Source organism: Lipophrys pholis (genome assembly GCF_963383615.2).
Source record: "Lipophrys pholis genome assembly, chromosome: 14".
NCBI classification, from domain to species: domain Eukaryota; kingdom Metazoa; phylum Chordata; class Actinopteri; order Blenniiformes; family Blenniidae; genus Lipophrys; species Lipophrys pholis.
The window spans coordinates 13,493,582-13,514,663 of record NC_137633.1 but is presented as its reverse complement, the minus strand read 5'-3'; the positions used below and the strand labels follow the sequence as shown (position 1 = coordinate 13,514,663).

Below are 21,082 nucleotides of genomic sequence, written 5' to 3'. Positions count from 1 at the left end.
CTCCTCGGCAGCCTGTCGGACGCGCTGGCTGAAGAAAAGTGGCCAACGTGTCGTCTCCTTTTCAACTCCAACTCCTCTCAGCTGCCCTCAGCCATGGTTCTAGTGGAAAAAGCCTTTTCCATTCTGCCTCCTTCTGCTGCCAAAGGAACACACACACACACACAGGGAAGCGCACCGTTTTTTTAATGTGTTTACATGGTAATATTCTGAGAACAATATGCTATCAACATTAACAATGGGAGGACACGGACATGTGTATAGACAGACGATGAAGTAGGATTGTTATTACGGTGACTGTCAACAATAAAAGTACCAAATCCCAGGAGAACGTGGACTGAGAGTCACGACACGACGGAGGAAACATTGTTGTTACTGTCCAGCTACTCGCACACGTGCAGAGGAGCGGTTTACTCTGGCCGTGGCGCACATGCTCAGTAGCAGCGTCTACACGGTGACAGAGCCCGGGCGTTTTCAGTAAATATCGTCTTCGCCTATCGTTTCCCAATATTTCCACCTTAAGAGCCGTTTTTAAAAAGTTGTGTTTTCAGTGGCTCCGAGCGCCGTCGGCGTGTGAACGGACACTAAAACGCAATAAAAGTTTAGCCTTTTCACTTGAAAACGTTGCCGCGTTAACTTGGCCTTAGAACTCAGAGGAGCTACACGTACATCTAACCTTTTAAATAAAGACAACAACAGGGATTTATTTTTGAAACAACTTATTCTGTTTTACAATTCTTAGTGATAGAGACTCATGCACTCATTCACTTAAATCTGTTCTGTCACATCAGTTACATTCTATTCAATCCTTTCAATCTATTTTGGGGATCAGTTGTTGCTCCTACATTTACTTTTAAATTTGACCACTACCTCCATTGTTTCCTCATAAAGTACCAAGTGTTTCCTCTGTCGTTTCCAGCTCCTAACACACTCAGCATTCTAACTAAAAACAGAATAAATTGTGGGATGTTTTTTTTTTTTTTTTTAGATATCTCTTTTTGTGTGCACCGCACTTTGTGGCACAGCTGTGTTGCCATGCACCAAGTATTTTATATTTAAAGTTTGATTGACTGACGTTTCAGCTCATCTTTTATGAATCCTTTTGTATTCCGTGTTTGTCTGGTAAACCTCTTGATCGCCTCAATAAAAAGTTCCTCTTGAGCGCAGCTCGAGCCAGTTGGTGTTTGTTGACATTCTCTGAAGTTAATTCCGCCGCCTCCTTTCTGTGTTTCTCTGAATCCGAATCCATTTCATTTTATATTTCCTTGGTCTACTTGTCTTCTCTCTCAGATCTTGGTTTTTAGTTGCTCTCTTGCTCACCAACGATAAACCTTAACATAAGTGGAAAACCCGAACATGACACCAACTCTGAGTCCTGCCTCATCTGGTCACCGGAGCCGGCGGGGTTTCCACAAGGAAAACGACCACCACGGAGGAAATCAAACAAACCAAAGAGGAGTTGTTCCGAGAAGCCGGTCTCACCTCGCTTGGGAGTTTCTGCAGCGGAGGGCCGTTCAGTCCAGTTCGTGCACCTCGTCCTGGAACGAGGCCGAGGCTCGCGACGCTTCGCTCACCCGTTTGGCCATAATGTCCCACTGCGGAGTCAGGGCTTTGGATTTAGTACCTGCAGGAAGAAGAAAAGACATGACGATGGAGGCATGCAGCAGTAAACACAAACATGACCTCCTCTTAAGAGTACGTTCCTTCTGCCCCCTGGTGGCTTCACAGAGTACTTTTTGTGATGCATACTGAAGCCAAGGAAACACAAAGAAAAGCACCTTTTTTTATTATCATTTTGAGCCAATAATCATAATCCGAAGACGACAATAATCTGTTTTACAATTAAAGAGTCGTCACCCTCTACATATCACCACGGCTCACAATGGAATGTGGTCACAAACATATAATCAGTTATTGTATGCCAGGAATTTTCCAGTCAAATTCTTTTTTTTAAGAGATGTGACATTGACAGCACTGCGAAGCTTCTGAAAGTCTGATAGTCAAATTAACTTGTCGTTTCTAAATAAGAATGTCTCCAGTTTGAGTCCTGGTTTGTGTGTGGAGTTTGCATGTTCTCCCTGCGCGTGCAAGGGTTCCCTCCCTCAGTCCAAAAACAATCATGCGAGTTGAACTGGTGACTAATTGTCCTTGTGTGTACATATGAGTGTGTGTGTGTGTGTGTGTGTGTGTGTGTGTGTGTGTGTGTGTGTGTGTGTGTGTGTGTGTGAGAGAGATCTCTCTGCATTTACCCTGTGATGGGTATATATAATGGCATACAATAACTTCATCCACCGTCACCGGGGACCGACTGTGAGGACTCGTTTCCATGACAACAATCGATTAGAAACTGCATAATTTTTGCATTTATGCTTCAGGAAGAATTCATGTTTGGACGGGATTTGAAAAAGAAAAAATAAATTGTAGTGTCAGACACCAGAAATACTGAAAACACTGTAGTTTGTATGTTAGACCACTAGTTGGTGCTGTGTTGTTGTTTTTCGATGATACAACCACCTGCACATATACGCGTAGAACAGAGCAATCTAAACATTAAAGCGTATGTGATGTGAAGTGTATGTGATCTCGATGATGGTGGTGTAAAGGTGCATTTTGCGGCGTGAACAACCAAGTTTATGTCTTTCACTTGAAAACAGAATAGATGGATGGATAACTCTCGACTTTTGTGAACCTAATTTCACTCTTCCACTCCTTCAGTGTGTGAGAGTGGACTGAAATGGTGAAACCTGCAGGCTGGACAGCTTCACAATGAGCTGCGTGAACCCGAGGAGAGCAGCTCGGTCGGGCAGTCGTTCTCCGAGTTCATCACCGCGAGCCAACTCTTTGACACTCGTTATTCATGATGGCTGCTTTCACTTTGAGCACCTCGCTGGCAGAGTATAAGCGGGAGGAAAAAATGGCCTTAATTCTGAGCGAATCGGGAGGAGCCTGATATCAATAAAGACGACTGCGGCGCTAACACCGATCTGTCAATGCGGAGCTGTAATTACACAGCAGACTCCCCATTTAATTAGCAGGACAAAGGAATGACACATTATCTGAAAATAATATTAAAAAAACCATTTCCCATCATTTGGTTAATTAAAGAGATGAATAAGTAAGTCAGTAAGTGTGAAGGTGAACAAAAAATAAATAAATTCAAAAATCAAATAAAAACTCCTTAACTTGGTGCCTGTCTGATTTCAAACTCAGATCTGCTCCTGGCGTGTTATCCCAGCCCGGGCCTGAGGTGGACTCACAGACCGGTGGAGATGCTCTCCCTCAGGATACACTTACCCAGCCCTCCACCTCCTCCTCCTCTCCGCTGTTACCATGACAACATAGACCGTAGCCTCCAGCTACAGCACAAGGCCGATCCGATCCTCCCGCAGTCTCTCTGCCTCTCCTTCTCCTCTCTCGTCTTTCTCTGGCGTGCTCTCCCTCTCTTGATCTCTCAGTCTGTCTCTACCCCTCGCTCATTGCACAGGGGAGCGCGAAAGTGGGACGTAACCCAAAAAAATATGAGCCCCGCACAAACTCCTAACCCTTCGGCGCTGGGTCTCGCCTGCGAGCCGCAGCCACCGAGCGAAAAGGGCTGTGAAGCTCTCTTACATTCCCCCAATTAAATATTCAGATCGTCTCGGCTCAACATCATTGAGGAGGAATATTAAAGTTTTACATTTACTTGTGATGTAAGGCATTTCAGTGTTTGTTAAGATGGTTAAAACAATAAAAACAATGTGGCTCTGATTTTAAAAAACAAACAAAAAACGAATCATGTTGACATTTCCTGAAAAGGGTGACTGCATTCACTGAGTGTGCGCGGCTCACCGTCCAGTCCGTTGTGCTGTTCATAGGAGCGTTTGCCCAGTATGGTGGGTGAGCCGTTGTTGAGGATGGGGGAGGACTTTATGGGCGTCAGGCTGGCGGAGGAGATGGACGGTCCACGAGGCGGGGGGTCGGGCTTGGCTGGACGAGGATGTGCTTCTAAAAGCAGAAACGGAGGTGGAAAGAGAGACAAAGAAGAAGATGAGAGAGGGGAACCACAAACGCAGACAGGACACAAAGGAGCAAATGGAGAGAGTGCAAAAAAGAAAAAGAAAAAAGAAAAGTCTTGATGTCTCACTTCCACACTGGAACAAGAGATCAGTCACAGAACTCAAAAACAAACCACCACAATCAGTTCTTATTTCTCCAAAAGCTGTTCGGTGGAATCTTAACATTGACCTGCACATTTCTGCAGGTGCCACCTAAACTGGATCTTTCTGCTATTAGGCAAAGCTTTTCTTCAAGAAATAGGGCCGAAAACGTGGGGTTGTCTTATATTTGGGGTTTAATATTCAGCTGGTACTGAATTTTGAGATTTGCAGGAAAATGGGCTTGGACTGATCGAAATGTGTGGATGAGAAGCAGCACAGGGTCCCGGACTTTGTCGCTAAAATGCTGCATCTCGAATGCTTTGCGTGGCGGGGAGAATGATGCGCTATGGGAGGAGCAGGCAGAGCCAGAGCATGAGCGCGATAATAGCTGCATTGGGGGCATGGATCAATTATTTATTTTTTTTAGCGGCATGCATAAGTAGAGGGTAAACTTCATGTCAATGTAATTGACACAAATTAAAATGATACTTAAGAAAGCTTTGGTCCAAAACCACAACAAAACATCAAATCCCAGACAGCAAACAGCTTCCTGCACAACAGACGCTACTGTCGTGAGCATCTCGGTCATTCCAAACATGCTGCATCCTGCATCCGTCCTGTTACCTAAATATCGAACCACAGACTCCAGAGGTTTGCGGTCCACGGGCTTCAGCGGTGAAGGCTTTTTCGGCTTGTCTGGTAGCCGCAGGGCGCCTGCAGAAAACGGGAGAAAAGACACACATATTATAAGAGCCATTTGAGCTGTAGACTTTTTGCCACAGGAAATCACATCAAAACTTTCACTGTAGGCTGAGATAGTTTTTAACACCAGAGGCCATTGCTCTTGAAACAAGGATTCTAACATTGATCCCAAACACATAAACGTCACTGCATTTATACGTCCATGTGACCCGAGGAATGAGTGTTTGGCAATCTGTCCACTAGAGGGCGCAACTGGTCAACTGCCAGTTGTTTTTATATAGAAAAGTAAGTCAATAATAATAATAACTAACATAACAATAAGCGAAAAAGTTGCACTGTAACATGCGTCAATGGAGGTAACGAGAAATAATCCAGACTTCGCCATACAAGATTTCTATATTTCCTTCTTACATTCTGCTTTGATGGCTGCTGTGTTGACGGGGAGGTAGGGGTGCCGGGCCAAATATCGAGGCCGGATGATGTCCTGGCAGAGGCGGCGTGCCACCCGCGTCAAGGTGGTGGTCTGCAGGTAAAACGCCTGCCGGGTCTTTACCGCAAACTTGGGGCTGCCGCTGTGCCTCAGGGGCAGGCCGTGAGGGCTCTGCAGGAACAGACACACACACACTGCGTCTATGATGGGAGCTTCAGACTGAAATTATGATCACAAAGCAAAGAAAACATCTGGACAGGATCGATGTCTGGAATGGATCGGTTAATACCAAAAGGAAAAGTGGAGCCACCTGGAACGTTTCCCAAAACACACCAACCTTTTAACACTGCTCAGACTAATGTGAGCCTCAGAAGTCAATGTAATGGCTCCCAATTAACTTCAGTGCTGATCAATAAGATTCCTTCATCTGATTGTCAACCAGAGTACTTAAACTGATTTTTCTGCATACACCAAGAATGTGTAGCACCATATTTTACTGAGTGTTACCAAAACCTTTGCAACCTTCAAATAACTTCCAAATCTACATTGGTGCCGGCACAGTGTGAAGACTTTACTACTGATTGAGAGGGTTCAAATCAAATCATCAAAAACTCCTTGAATACTCTCAATATTCCTCAAATAAAATACATGCCAGTGTAGTGCCATTCCATATTTGTCCCAAACATTGTAATAATATTTCAGAAGATTCAAAACGCCACAGATCTCGAGGTGCTCAGCAGTGTGTTTTAAAGCATTGCCTCGTACCAGGCTGCTGCGGTTGGGTCCGGGCCTCTCGCCGTCCAGCCTTGTCGGCATCTTCAGCCCGCCGTACTTCTTCCAGTAGGTCCAGCAGGAGGCACACAGGCGACACTGCATGTTGGGCGGTCCCCACGAGTACCACTGGTAGGAGCTGCTGGCTGTGTTGGATGAACACAGAAAAAATAAGATATATATATATAGTGAAGCTTAAACTCCAAATTTAACCAAAGGAAAAAGAAAAAAAAAAAGAAAACGTACAAGAGCAACAATCTTTAATCAGACATGTTAGTTTAAATACAGTAATGAAAATAGTTCAAGCTTTTTTGCCACAGGGAAAGAAAATTACATCTTCCGCATATCTTCATTGTGTAAATCCAATATGGAATATGTGTCACATGTAACAGGAGCAATGGAGCGGTTATGAATTCTCAAAGTCAGGTGTGTCAAACTAAAGACTCAGGGGCCAAAACTGGCCCGCCCAACATCCAGAGCAATAAAAGTAGCTTGTTTTTACTCGTTTGAGAAGAACACAACAGTTGTCGTAAAATCTAGCAATCACTTCTTCAATAGCATCAGCATAAAACCGAGAGGCCGCTAGATATCAGATTACACAACTTTTTAGCTTAAACAAAACATTGTGCAGTTTGAATATATACTTAATAACAAAATTGTACGTTTTTTTTATTTAATGAAGTGTTAATGGATCAAGCTGGAGGAGTTAGATGGCGGTATGGTGCACCGGAACAGCACAGACTTAAACCAAACACAGAATGTGAGTGTTTTGTAAACCACCGTCTCTCTGCCTTGTTGCCTCATTTCTACATTTTACAAGCGACTGTGAGCATTTGGCTGGTAAAAATACCAGCACAATAATACGATGGGTACATTTAGCCCAGCACAGAGTATTGTAGGGGGACTGAGTCAAGTTACTTTTGTCGAGTCTCCATTTTTAAACTAATACATGTACATGGATGAAAATCATACTGTTAAACTGTTATGCTAAATAAAATAAAAGCTGATGCTTTTTGTGTAGCTAAATAAATGTTATATGTATGACAGAAATGAGAAAAATGTTTAATTTAGTTTCTGGCGTAGGGTTGTGCTGATGATGATCAGATTGAAATGTGTTTTTTACATGTTTGAAAGGAAACGTGTAAAATTTGAATTTTGGTGGATAAAGTGCTGTAGAAGATGGATAGAGGGGTGGCTTTCAGTGCATTTATGAGAATAGCCTTGTTGCCTGTACTGCTCTTTGAGATATTAAACGTCCGTGGAGCTCTACCATTAAGAAGTATGCATAGTATGTAAGCCGTATTCATAGGATTGTAAATCTGCACTTTTGAGCAAGAAGAAAAGTCAGAACTTGTAAATGGCGTACTTTCACTTCATGCACACATAGTGGAGTCCACAGGCAGCGGCCTCTTCTAAATATGAGAGCACCTGTGAATGCCAAAGCAATTATTCTGCATCCACGAGGCGCACTCCAACAAAGTTCACTGGGCTCTTGCAGAATCACAATGTTGCTCATAGTCTCTTATTTCAGGACACAAAGAAACTGCAGGTATTAAACTCCACCGTTTTACTCGTTTGAGTGACTTACTGTAGCAGCTCTCGCAGGCTCGGCCCAGGCCGGGGGTCGGCACCGAGCCCGGGGGTCCCGGGGGCCCCGGGACCGCAGCGCCCACGGCGCTGGTGGTGACCGCGATGCCCGTGGCTCCATTGACCAGTGCTGGCTTTATGTTGTTACTCAGCTGGTTAGGGTTTGGCTTGTTACTAAACAGACACGTGAACAGAGACAGAGTCAGTGTCGGAGCACTAAGAGAATAGATTACATTCATCAGCTGGCTGGAGACAGCAGTTGTACTGAGACTGTACAGGGAGCTGTGCTGAATACTAATACAGTGAAAGAAGAGTCTGTGCAAACAGCAGCAACTTTAATATACCAGACATGCTACTGCAACTTTCTGAGCCACACTAACTTATTCAATATTTCATGACTTGTACTAAAATCCATGAATCAAACACAAGATTTCACACAGAAACTTAAAAGTACTCACTAGTTTGGGATGTAAACCTGCTTCAGTTTGCTTTCTGCTTCAGCTGCTTTTAATCGTTTCTGAAGCGAAGGGAGTTTAAGGAGCACGAAGAGAGAGAGAAAAGAAAGATCCAGGATTAGGCTTCAATAGATGCAAACCACCATGAGACGTCATTCTGGAATAATTTTGCATTTGAATCTAAACAGTTCAGAAACTATTTAGCTTTTTATGGAATAACCAAAATCAAAATTCCCTTTCAACTATGGAAATGACCAAGCGTAAAGAGACCAAACTGCTGGGGAAAGATGCCATAAATGAAGAAAATGCAGTGAATTACAAATCGAGAAAACTTAAATAACACTCATTATTTATTAGATTTGTAAGTCAGACTTATATAAAAAGAAGAGAAAGCATTCCATTTAGCATGTGTACTTCTCATAACGATGACTTTTTTCTTTACATTCAAGCAAGCTACCATAAAGAATGTGCTCATGTACTATTCATCACAGTGGCCTCCAGGCCTTCTACAGTATGACTGTCCAATCAGACAAGGTCTATCAATACGATATCGTGGAAAAAGATTTGCTGACTCACTCACTCGTCGCACATTTATGTGACAATTCTACAACTCTAAAAATCAAAGTAAAACCTGTCAGCTGAATAGAAATTCAGTAAGTGACATAGTGACAGTTTTAATAAAGCCCTGCTGGATAATGAAAGCCGTTACCTGCTGTACATATCTATCTGTGGTCTTCCACATGTAGTAATACTCGATGATACTCGTCAGAGACTTCCAGGGAAGCTGCGGGAGGAGAGAAAGGACCAAACTGTTACTGGGCCTGAGGTTTATTAAAGCGGTGGCAGTAGATTTTCGCGGATTACGTCACCAGGCGGGGGGAGAAAATCTTGATGGAGCAAAGGAACAGGAAATTAGTAGTGAAACAATTAGCTGATGAAATGATGAAGCGATTCAACAGAAAGGTTATTTGCAATTAACTTGATATTTGAGGAACGGCTTTAATTAACTGTGAAAGTAAGGTCGAGCTCCACCTTCTCAAATTAAAGGATCGGCTGTTTGCTGAACGCTAAATATCAGGTCCTTTTAAATGTTTCACAACCCAAACGCAACAATATCTGATCGCTGCAGTGAAAAGTGCCTTAGTAACACACTAAAGTCGCAACATGTTCCGTGTCTGTGGACGTTGCAGGGAGTAAATCAGAGGTTGAATCGTCACACTCGCGTTCAGAAGTTTGAAAGGCAAATGAGCTGTCAAGTGCTGGCCCCACCCATTATGCTGGTGTGGTCCTGCTCGAGGAAAAAGGCCTGGACAGAAAGGAGAGCTTGCGGCACTGACGGCCGCTGGCCACCAGGTGGAGGAGTGACGCTCGCAGTGAACGCTCAGCACAAAGAGAGGGAGAGTGGTCCACCGGAACCTGCAGCGCCATTCTTCTTCAGCTCAAAGCTCAGAGGAGGGTGAGCAGCGACACCAGAAGGCATCTTTTCTCTTGGCTTCTGGCTGTTCTCCTCAGAAAGACAATATGCGTGCATGCATCCAGGCGTTCACACTCCTGACCACGGGGCTGGCTGCAGCGACGCTTTACAACACGAGTGTTTGTTGTAAAAGTTGCATAAAGGCTATATCAGCTAAATTAAGCCCAAATGTGTGGTGCAGGTGCTCAAACTCTGAATCTGAGGTCTGACTAAGAAGAATGCGCAAAAACATCAACGTAAACATACTGTCCTATACTGTGCAAATACCGGTAAACATATATTCTATTGAATGCAACTGTCGTAACTCTTCTAACATCTGATAGTATTTTCACAGCGAAAGTGACTCGTTAAACTCCGACTGGTTTTAAAAATCGGCTCGTGGTTCAAATCAAAAGGTACAGACGGTATTATTTCCCTCTTTCTCGATGGTGTTCAAGCTGTGACGTTATCAAGTTGGTGAAACAAGCAGTCTCTTCTCCTCCCTGCGGATCATCAGAAGCTCCCTCGTCTCTGTGTCAACAACTACTTACTCTTGGTAGCGGCTGAGTTTCCATTTACAACATCTGAAATCATGTTTTGACGATGCGCGTGAGCTGGGTGGACATTTGTTGTTCATACATCTGCTGTATCAGAATCCAAACCGACATGAAGCCCCCTGACTCTGCCCCCTCTGCGTACTGAACGTGTTTACACTGACCCACCAAGCAGGTTACAACCAGTGGGTTGATGGATCAGTGCTAAAACGACAAAATCTTCACATGAATCCTCTTTTTTCTTCAGATTTTTACTCCAGGTTGATAATCATGCCCACCTTCAGCAGCACCTAAATAATTAAAATGGAGCAGTGAAATTAGGTTTTTAATGACTCTGGTGATATTATGGTGGAAAATTCGAGAATTTCGTCAAGCTATAAAATGCTTTTGCCTCAACGATTACTTCTTGACTCTTTGTCTCTTTGAAGTTCTGTTACAAGGCTTATTGTTTCTCTATTTCTTGTCTGTACGTCGTCCCCGTTCACGATGACTTGGCCGATATGGAAGTGGCAAATAAGCTACAAATGAATTCCCTAGATGCACTCTCAAGTGGGTCCATACTCACAAAATCCTGCTGGATGTCGGTGAAGTCTTTGCCGTATTTCTCCAAGGCCTCCTCGAACAGGTTGGCCTCCGAGGCGCTCCACTCCTCCATTTCATCCCTGCAGAGGACGGGCCCGCCCTGAGGCACCAGTGCTGCGATGGCTCGAGTCATGTCGTAGCCTGTAGCGTGGAGCGTGTCCATAGCGTGGAACTGAACACAACACGGAGGTCTGTGTAAGTGAGGACGTTTCTGAATGCGTTCTGACCAGTCGTTTTCAGCGCCATTCAGGTGACATGTTTGACCGCGTGTGGAAATGATTTCTTTGTTCAGCCTCTGGTATTTAGATGAAGCCTCTTGTGCGAGGCTCTGGGCCTTGTGTGCATGTCGGGGCGGGGGGGGGGCCTTAAAGGCCTCTCGTCTATGTTTTATATATGAGGATGAGATCTAGGGCAGAATAGACCCACTCTGGGCCTTGGGGGAGACGTGTTTGTTAGAATGACTACACAAAGGCCTCAACAGTCCACAAAAAGACGAGCAAACATACATACTGTTCTTTGATTCAGCGCAAGTCTTCTCTACTACACATGTGATGTAATGCTGATTGAACCCTTAGCACTCGTTCATGGACATCTCACCAAGGTGATGTCTCTGGAGGCCGCAGCCGCACTCATGTGGAGGCTGGGCTGCCGGACAGAACTACTGCAGTCCAAAGCTCTTGCGAATGTTCCTACTGACCTGAAGGGCACAGACATGACAGAGAAGGTGATGTAAAACATCGCAGATTATCCATCGTGGACAATTAGGCAGAGAAAAAGAAATTTACTAAACCAGCAAAGTCATCATTCTTCTGCTTCCTGATGAATAAAAAATTTCATCTCCAAGTGAAGCCAGGGAAGTAATGTACCGCTAATGAATTCAGGCTTAAAAACTGCTAGAAAAACTAGAATTAGCAGATAAGATCTAAGATCTTAACATCAGAGTCAACATTTAAATGATTTTTACTGTACAGGGGCATTGCAAAAGAAATTCAAATTTATTTGAAAAGTTACATAATTTTCATAGAAGAACATGCATTTTCAGTGGCCAAATTTGTTCAAGTCAAAGAAAACGTTCCTGATGTATCAAAACCTGCCGAGTCTTGGTAGCTCTCACTGTTATTTTCACTTTTGTTGCAGACGATCTTTCAATGGGACTACTAGCTTGTAGTCCAAGGTGACAAATATGACCCCTATTGAACACAGGGTTTAATGTTTTGGACACTGAAGGATGCATCATGTCCTCGTGGGTCATCTGCCCGGCCTCTTTTAATGCAGGTGATTGACGTTGACCTCAGACCTCGGTAAGTTTACCGTGGATAAATCCCAAAGAAACCCAAAAGGCTTGGAGGAAAACAGCTTAATTTAATGTGGACTGACCCGTTTACTGTGTTTTTCTTCGTTTTGAAGGTGAAATACATTTTGCCTGGTGAGCTGAATATAGAGCCAATGTCTAAACATCGAGTGGAGGATTGAGCTTGATGAGAAGTCCCGTCACTCTCATGTTGCCAGACGTAACAGTGGGAGGTTCATCTTCACAGGTTTCCCTTCTTTTTCTGTTAATTCTTCCTGTATTGCTGCACGTGTGTGCTCACTTACCGAGCGACTACTAAAAACTGGTCGATCTGTTTCTCTGTGAGCGAGCTGTTGGGGTCCCACACCTTCTCCTCTAGTTTCTCCAGATCTCTGCAGTCTGCCTCATCTGAATAGAAACACACAAGCACACAGATCATTCTCACACGATGTCCAAGACCACCGTGCGCAGAGAGTTTGTTAAAGCCCCAAACAGATCTCACTTTCACTTTTTTTTTTTTTATTCAAAAGAGTCTTTTTTTAAAGTCGTGCCTTGTGTGAAGCTTTAATGAATCCCAGAGTTGAAGAGGTGGGACCTGTCAAGCTGCCAGCCTGTAAGCAAGCAGCCAACCTGCCTAACACATGTACAAGAATTTCATTAACATGGGTTTAATTAGAGAGCTTATTGTCCCGCAGTGCCTTAATTGCAATTTCAGAGGTTTTCCACCTGCTAAGAATAAAATCCTGGCAGAACACTGAGCCCTAAAATCTGGCAGTGAAATAGTCACTTTTGAAAATGACTGTCTGCGGAGGTTATTGGCACCAAAAGTCTGAAAATATGTCAGACTGTTTGAATAAAAATCATGACGGGTTTCAATAATTCAGAAATGTGGCAAAGCAAAAAAAAAAAGAAAAAAAAAGTGCAAGGTAGAATTGCTTCACTGAAAAATTAAACAGAAAGGTAATAATGCTCATTTGTGTACTGATAAATAAGAGGATAATTCAAAAATAGTAAAATGTAATAGAAAAGTTTGTTCGTCTTCGAATTTAACAGTGAAACCTGAATGTTTCCAATCATTTACACAGAACATAAAACATGTCCAGCTTTGTTTTGCTTTATTTCGAATCATTCGGCCTCTATAAAGAAAGGACAAACTAACACACGTACAGGGTGAATATACCAACTCCTTGAACCAGGTATATTGTCAAAATATCAAAGGATTCCGTTTGAAAAGATCAGATCTTAACGCAATTAAAACGTGAAAAAAAAAAGTTCAATGACATTTCCATTTTTTGAGACGCACCTGTCTATACTTCACATAAGAGTTTTGAGTTGAGTTTAGAGTTTATTTTCTATCTGAAATCATAAATAATTTGAAGAGAGTGATAATAACCAACCACTGCCAATAAAGCAGTTGTTTCTCTATTGGGGACTGTGAATTCATCATTTGTGCAACAAACAAGCATTAACGGGATAGTTTAAATGCTTTGACTATACATAATATCAGAGCTGCACTGTGATTGTTATGGAAACCTCGGTGAGTTGATATTTCCCCCTCTAGAATATTTCTTGTCTAAGAAAAAAAAAAAATGGATGTAAGTGGTGGCTTGGGGCTGAAAAGTCACAAAAGTTCATGAAAAGTTCCCTGAGATTTGAGCAGTTGAAGGGTTTCTGGCTCAGACGGCTCTACTCCTGCGGAAACATTGCATAGAAATAATCAGTCCCCAGCAGGGTGAAAGGCTTCCCCGCAGGAGAATGATAATGTGCTTTTCTGTGAATAAGTTGTTCCAGAAACCTGTGTGGATCAAGCCAGCCGAGACTGCAGTCTGCTGTACCTTCTTTCAGGAGGTCGGTGATGTCGGCCTGGTATTTGTTCCCCACGCGGATCTCCCCCTTGTCCGCCAACAGGGTCTTTTGTTGAGGGTCATACACCAGAGAGTAGAAGAAGGCATCCTGGGAAACGCAGACAGCAGAAGGGCGTGAGGAAGGAACAGCCAAAGAGTCGGGGTGTATCATTCTGTGAGAGCGCGTTTGCCTGTTTTTCCCTCTACTACTGGTCTCTCGTCTCCTCATTACTGTACGTGGAGAGAACATTCTGGGTCAACACGTTGAATAATTCATCTGGAAACAGGAATCTTTAAACTTATATCGCTCATTGAGATAGGCCCTGAAATCTAAGACGCTGTCATGCTACTGGGCATAGAAACCGGCGTGCACACGTACCTCTCTATCCAAGTAGGATTTGAGGGCTTCCGTCTCATTCAGCAGCGTCACGCAGCACTTTCCTCTGGAGTCCAGCAAGGGTGTAAAAAGGAACGAGAGGAGGGACAGAAAGGAGGACAAAAGATGGTGAGAAAGAGTGGAGATTTAACATGTGAAGCACAGAAGAGCCGTCAGGACTCGGAGTCCATGGGATAGCTGGTTACATAAGTGTGAGATGAAAGCTGCTGCTTTGGCCCCAACTCCTCTGCAAGAGAAGCTGAGACGAGAAGGTGTTTGTTGTAGGATGCAGCTCAGAATCTGCGATGATGATATTGATTCAGTTCCAGGTCTGCCCGGGCTGTCATTTGACGAAACCCGGTCCGGTGTGTTGGCACCGACGGCGCTCGTCTCCGTCCCGTCACAGCCACTGTCTGAATTCGAATCATTTACCAGCTAATTAGTCATACCTCCCAAGCTTGAAGCAAACACCACTTGGCAGGGTGATAAATTCAGACACATTGTGCAACCTTGCTGCACATTGGTGTTGAGTTTAAATTAAAAAAAATAAATGAATAAAAAAAAAAATATATATATATATATATATATATATATATATATAAAAACTTAATTAGGCTTGAATCCTCTCGAAACAAACTGCTCTCCGGTGTATTTTTACATGAACAGATGTCAGTTTGCTCTTCCTGCTACTCCTCAGACATGTCAAGTAATAATGTGGTAATGATTAGGTGGGCGTGTCTGGAGTCAACTGATGAGGAATGACGGGTCTATATGTAGAAGCATCTTTCTCATCACTGTGACAGACCAAACACCGCCAGCCGTGTAAACACTTTTGATTTTGAATATTCACAGCCTGAATAATGCCGAACATTGAAATCCAGAAGATGTAAATGAAATCCAGCCTAATTCTCTTTGCATTGGCTGTTCCATATAGTCACAGTCTCTAAAATAGTTTTTATAGGTGGAAAAAGAATCCACTTTTCATGTGCTGGATTTAAATAGTATTAAAATACAATGCTGCTGCATGAAATCCAGGTGAACTGCGTCGCATTGAAATCTGTCCTGCTGTTCAGTTTCTTTCCTTTGCTTGTGTTAATCAACCATCTCACTGAGCCACGACAAACCGCGAGCACAACTTGTGTAAATATCTCCAAACATTTTGGAGGGATTCACGATTTCCTCGCCTTACTCGTGGTGAGCCACAAACATGTTGCTCCAATGTTCAGCCACTCTCAGTCGTCGTTGAGGATCAAGACCAAGAAATGAGAAATGAGAAACGAGCCCTCAAGCGTGTCAGTCTGGTCTTGAAGCAGGTCAAGGTCCTCACCCAGCAGCTTCTGCACCAACATGAGCTTTATCCCGTTTGACATGTGATGACTAAATGATTGCAGGACTGGAGAGATCCTGCATTTATTCCGTCAAGAATTCTCAATCATCTCGTTTTACTGTTGGATGGCGGTTACAGGACATTTGCGTGTCCGTGCTAAAGACTCACGATTTCATCAGATGAATGTTGGGAGTTTTCTCATACAAGCGAAAGGGAAACTTTTCAAGAGACACAGAAAATATCAATTCCAGGCGTATTCACTGGGTTTGTGAGCTCAGAGTTCCTCATATAGCTAGGGTGCAACAACTTCTTGGAGATACAACAACAAAAAAAAAGAAAGAAAACAACCAAAAAAACAAACAACAATTAGAGAGAATTCCCAGCGGGAATCACACTCAATGTATATTTTGGAACTATCAAAATATTGTTTGATGTTGAGCGAATATTGTCAATGTTTAGTGAATTTCATTCAGATATCGAGCGAATTTCGTACAGATGTCGAGCTATTATCGTGCAACGAACGTGGAAATGTTGGGCAAATATAGTGCAAATGTTAAGCCAATATTCTGCAAAAGTCTTTTCAATATAGTGCAACTATCATCCAAATGTTAAGCTAATATTGTGCACGGTTTAAGCAATTACCAACCGAATATTTCACAAACGTCAACAGTGTTGTAAAGTAAAATGTGATCAGAACTTAGTCAGAAGTTGACACCGAATTCCTTAAAAAAATGAAAAAATAAAAACTAAACTAGCAATTTGGACTATATAACTGGAATACAGACCGCGGGTCATAGCGGTACGGGGTCCGCCATGTTTGTTTACTGGCACATGAGCAGAGGGAACTATTTACCAAGAGGGTGGGATGCACATGTGCAGTAACGGCGCTCCATAGCCTCCGGCAGTCTCTGCATTGGGGAATCGCCCTCGTGAAAGAAAAGTTCCGCCTTGGGAGACGGTATAAAAAAAGTCACGGATGCACTGAATCCGAACACCGGTAGCGTGTAAACCCCCCCCCCCCCCCCGAAATGTGAAGAAAGTTTTGCGGATACACTCGTTTATGTTGCAGTGTAAACGAGGCTTCATGCAACATTTCTACACAAAGTGCAAAGTACCATCTGTGTGTGTGGGGTTTTTTTTTTCCAAGTCTGCAACTAGTCTCCAGTTGTTGCAGCCCAGTCGAACAGGGCTCAAGTTCAAGTGTGTAAGTTGATCTCATTGGAAAAATCACCTTTTCACTTGGAAGGGAGTCCCGGTGGAATGTACATCGATGTGATGAGAGGAGACACTGTAAAGGAGAACTAGGGGAGCCAACATGCTGCTCGCCTGAACCAAGATTTAAAAAAACCAAACAAAAAAAACCCGGTCTTTAATGTTGTCTGTATTTTGTCATCAACGCTGTGGCCTCCTTTGGGGTGCTCACACCTTGCGATGGATAAAAGTATCTGCTGAGGTGTCATTTCGCTTGCACGTTTTCTCTTATATATTGGTTTTTTTTCTTAAACAATCTATTTTCTTCAATAAACACAGACTGGTGCAGTGTAAATTCGTGCTGCTATTGACACTGTGGTGCACTAGAAATGTAACAAAAAAACATCTTTGCATGGCACACATCTTTCTGCAATCATTCATCTCCATAAAAACAAGAATGAAAGAAGATTTTAGTTTTATTACAGTATAACGGTCACTCCAGCCTGTGCTGGCTGTGATCATTCATCAAAAACATGTCAGCAAGACAAGACGTGGGGTCTTTTCCTGTCAACACAACCCTAAATTGTAAGTTCATAATTGATCTCAACTGTCAAAATAAATTGTGTATTTAAAAAAAAAATTATTGAATTATGATGAAACTGGGATATGGTGACATACGGGGAGGTATTTTAAATGATTTTCTTGCGTTAGTGAGTGAGTTTACTCCAACAAAAATGAAAAGAAGGACCAGTTCTGTAAACGGAGGCATGATGGCAGTGGAGTGGAGTGTACCTGATGTGTGTGGCTGGTAACGACTCCAGCTGGCGGGACAGGAAGAGCTCTCGGTGCCTGAGCTGGTGTTTCTGTTTCTCAGGGAGGTCCGTCATCTCTGGATTCTCCATCTCTTCCTCCAGCTCCCCTAGGTGGCAAAAGGAAGGGGAGGGCAAAGGTCAATTACACGAGGCAGAACAATGGGCGTCCACAGGGGAAGGCGGTGGGGGGACGCAAATGTATTCGCTGTGTAACCACACGCACGCCGTCTCAGGTGCACAACAAGCCGGCACAAAACACCAAAGTGCACAACTTGATGAGCTGGAACAATGAAGTCCCAGGGGAGAGCCAGGGGAGCAGATGTACATACAAAGGCATTTTACATAAATATTACAGAGTTTTGTCCACATGAAAGATGTATAGCCAAACAAACAGGACTCTTACGTCTAATTCTGCATTTCTACGTTTTACAGTTGAGGTTTCACGTTTCTCTTTGCACCCTCAGGATTCCCCTCCCACTGTGTCTCTGCAATATTACATTTCTATTACCTCTTGTATTTGAACTACGCAGCCTCCAATAACAAGGCAAATAACACTTTAAATACATAATTGTTTTTGCTTGTGATAACAGAGCGGCAAGAAGTCTCAACGTGTTGGGGTTAAGTAGTATTCTTTTATTCCTTAGATATTTTAGAATAACTAGAAACAGAAAGAAAAGAGCATCACAGAAAAATGCAAACTGGGCCTTGATTTATCTGCAACATTTTTCCATTTCTCACACCAGGTTTTCTGCTGAGTCTTAAGTCGCGTTTCTTTAAGAGACTTGAGGAAATATTCTGTGTACGTCCTCCTCAATAAAGAGAGGGATTAGATTACTTGTGGTTTTTGAAATAAATTGCATCTATACAACAATAGATCATATGAGATGTGATGCTGAAATAGAAATACAACAGAATAAATTGTGTTTTTTTTGTTGTTGCTTTGATTGTATTAGTTATTAACATATCTAACAATATTTTAGTTTAACGGCAACTTAGCGATCAATACTTGACAGCTTTGTTGTGTAAAAGAAAACAATGAGCCGTTTACATGCACATTAAAAATCCAATCATGACCCAATTTCTAGACTTATCGCATTGTTGAAGTGATTATTCAAACAGCATAATGTGATATCCTTTATCAGATAATTGCTGTGATCTGATTGTGAGAAATCAGATTAACACACCTAGATTACTTCCCATTAGTACGGTATCTTTACGTGGTTCACCCGATTCATTTAAGTCTTTTATACCTAAGCATTTGCAACTAATAAATAAATAAATTGGAGGAAATTGGAGTGAAGTAGTCATAACGCAACACAAAAGCAACAATCACGAGTGAAGAGGGGGAAACCATGTAAAATGAAATGAAAACCCTTAGGATAAACAAGCGAAGGCCATATGAGTTAAGACAAGACTAAGTGTTTTGTTTAATAGCAGGAAGTTTGAGTCTTATGGACTGACTTTACTGACTCGTTTGTTAAATTGACTATAATGTGTAATGAAACTAACATTCGATTTTGGGGTGTTCCAGTGTATCATCCCGGATCACCTCCGTGACCCACATTTAAAATCCAGAAAAAGAAAAAAAAAAAGAATGAATGGGCAGAGTGACTGCTGAGGAGATAGCGGCTCATTTGAGTGGGTCATGTGTCTGAGTCATTCCTTGAGAACGGATTCAGCTGCTGCTGGAAGACAACATCCCCGCCGCAAATTCCTCTCCTCATCTGTGGGATGAGGAGATGCCGAGGAAGCGAACGGGAGACACGCGGGGAGAAGAGGGAAAGAGGAAAGACGACAGGGGAAAATAGATAAACAGAGAGGCAGATAAAATAGCCCAGGAGAGCACCGAGGGGGGAATGTGTGACAAAAGTGATAAAGAGAAAAGGAGCATAAAATGAAGACAGAGAGACATAAAGACAGCCAGAATGACAGAGCGTGAGGAGGAAGGGGAGCAATAGAGAAATCAGTGGGGAGAACGAGAGACAGGGAGAGAGAGAAAGAGAGAGAGAGGAAGGAGGCCGATGAGAGAGCAGAAGTGAAACACAGAGTGAGAGAGCAGTCGCTACGTGCTCCAATTCATTTGGAGTTTCATTAGAGGAAGCGAGACAGAAAGAGGGAGACGAGGAGCAGAACAAAAGCAATCAAGGGATTTTCAGGAGAAGAGATGTGTGGCCAAAATCAATAAGTACTCCTTCACTCCCTCACTCTGCCCAGCACTCAGCACCCAGCAGACACACTATCAATGCCCAGGCAGAGCAAAACACACACACACACGCACACACACACACACACACACGCTTCACTCCACCTTCTTCCATGTGAAAATAGCAGAACCAGAGCCAAGCTCCTTGCAAGGAAAATACCAGGTTTAATCAAGAGGCATTAAGTATATTATGCACGAGTGTATATTATACACGACTAAAAATGTGTGCACTGGGAATACCTTTCGACTTTGTTTTTTGTATTTTATGCTTTATAATCATTCTCAATTTTAGGCAGGGTTTGGAAAATTATTTTAAACCACAAAAACTTTTGATGAACAGCAGATTCTGAGGGGTAGTGTGCAAGGCCAGTGGGAATAACAATCAAAACAAGGCTATTATGCAGGTATAAGACAGATAATTGATTTTATTATAGAAAAAAATCCTTAGTTTCCCTAAAATTAAGAGTTTCATTTTGCAGTGTAAATCCTGAATGTACCTGCAGTACTTCTGTTGAGGCTGCAACCTCTAGGGAACATCTTGGGAGTATACTCATAATGCACTTTTGAGTCTGTCATTGCACACCCCGTGATTTGGACGACGACACATGTTCACATTTAAATGCCAATGTTTAAATGGCGCTGCTCTAATTTTAGGTCATTTTAAGGAAGGTTTATTCATCCCTAAGAGGCAACTCATGAAAACTCCGAAGTATAATAGCAGGCTGATGCTACATGGAGCACAAGCAACACCAATTCAATTAGAAGGGTGTCATGTAAACACTTCAGGAACAAAGAAGGTGGTTTAACCGGTTTATGATCTGATAAGAGTCCATGTAAGTGGCACATCTATTCCATTGAGTACAGATCTATTAAGTGATGTCACAACCTGACGCTTCATGTGTAGTAAAACAGCAGTCAAAATGCACAAACACTGCACATATTATCTCTTCCTGATCATATTCTGGAGAAAGAGCGTGTTTCCTTGGCGCTATCCATCATGCTCCATTGGTCCAGCCAGCAGATCCACCCTTCAGGATTGATCCCCCGACTGAATCAGATGATATTCTTGGTGTAAATGAACCCGATCACTTTAACCAATGAAAGCATGAAAGACTTTAATTAGACCTTGTTTATGCACTTATTCCTTAAATTTCAAGGTGCATCAGTACAAAAATCCTCCCAGAAATTTGATCGAGGAGGATATTGAACATTGGAATCGCATAAGATTGAATTACACAAAGCAAAGAAAGTAATGAAAACGTAAGTTCCTGGTCTGTTATCACAAGCATCCAGGATTTCCCTGATTAGCAGACGCAGACAGCGCTGCCCTTTTTGACTCTCCTCTTCGCGGCTTGTACAGACTCTCAGTCA

The 21,082-nt window shown here is 42.8% G+C and overlaps 1 protein-coding gene across 2 annotated transcripts in view; it reads right to left on the bottom strand.

Moving 5' to 3' along the window:
* mta1 (metastasis associated 1) overlaps positions 1-21,082 on the bottom strand; it is a 43,917-nt gene continuing 22,835 nt past the window's right edge. The window contains exons 4-18 of one of the 2 annotated variants that reach the window (XM_080480891.1): positions 17,489-17,615; positions 14,182-14,245; positions 13,794-13,911; positions 12,264-12,366; positions 11,265-11,364; positions 10,651-10,839; positions 8,788-8,862; positions 8,082-8,140; positions 7,625-7,797; positions 6,031-6,182; positions 5,247-5,436; positions 4,758-4,847; positions 3,826-3,981; positions 1,480-1,621; positions 1-133 (exon numbers count right to left, since the gene is read on the bottom strand). In XM_080480891.1, the coding sequence (XP_080337017.1) occupies positions 1,512-1,621; positions 3,826-3,981; positions 4,758-4,847; positions 5,247-5,436; positions 6,031-6,182; positions 7,625-7,797; positions 8,082-8,140; positions 8,788-8,862; positions 10,651-10,839; positions 11,265-11,364; positions 12,264-12,366; positions 13,794-13,911; positions 14,182-14,245; positions 17,489-17,615 (1,706 nt within the window). In that variant the 3' untranslated portion in view covers positions 1-133; positions 1,480-1,511. Of the gene's footprint in view, positions 137-1,479; positions 1,622-3,825; positions 3,982-4,757; positions 4,848-5,246; positions 5,437-6,030; positions 6,183-7,624; positions 7,798-8,081; positions 8,141-8,787; positions 8,863-10,650; positions 10,840-11,264; positions 11,365-12,263; positions 12,367-13,793; positions 13,912-14,181; positions 14,246-17,488; positions 17,616-21,082 lie in introns of both variants that reach the window. The other variant, XM_080480890.1, reaches the window with a different exon arrangement.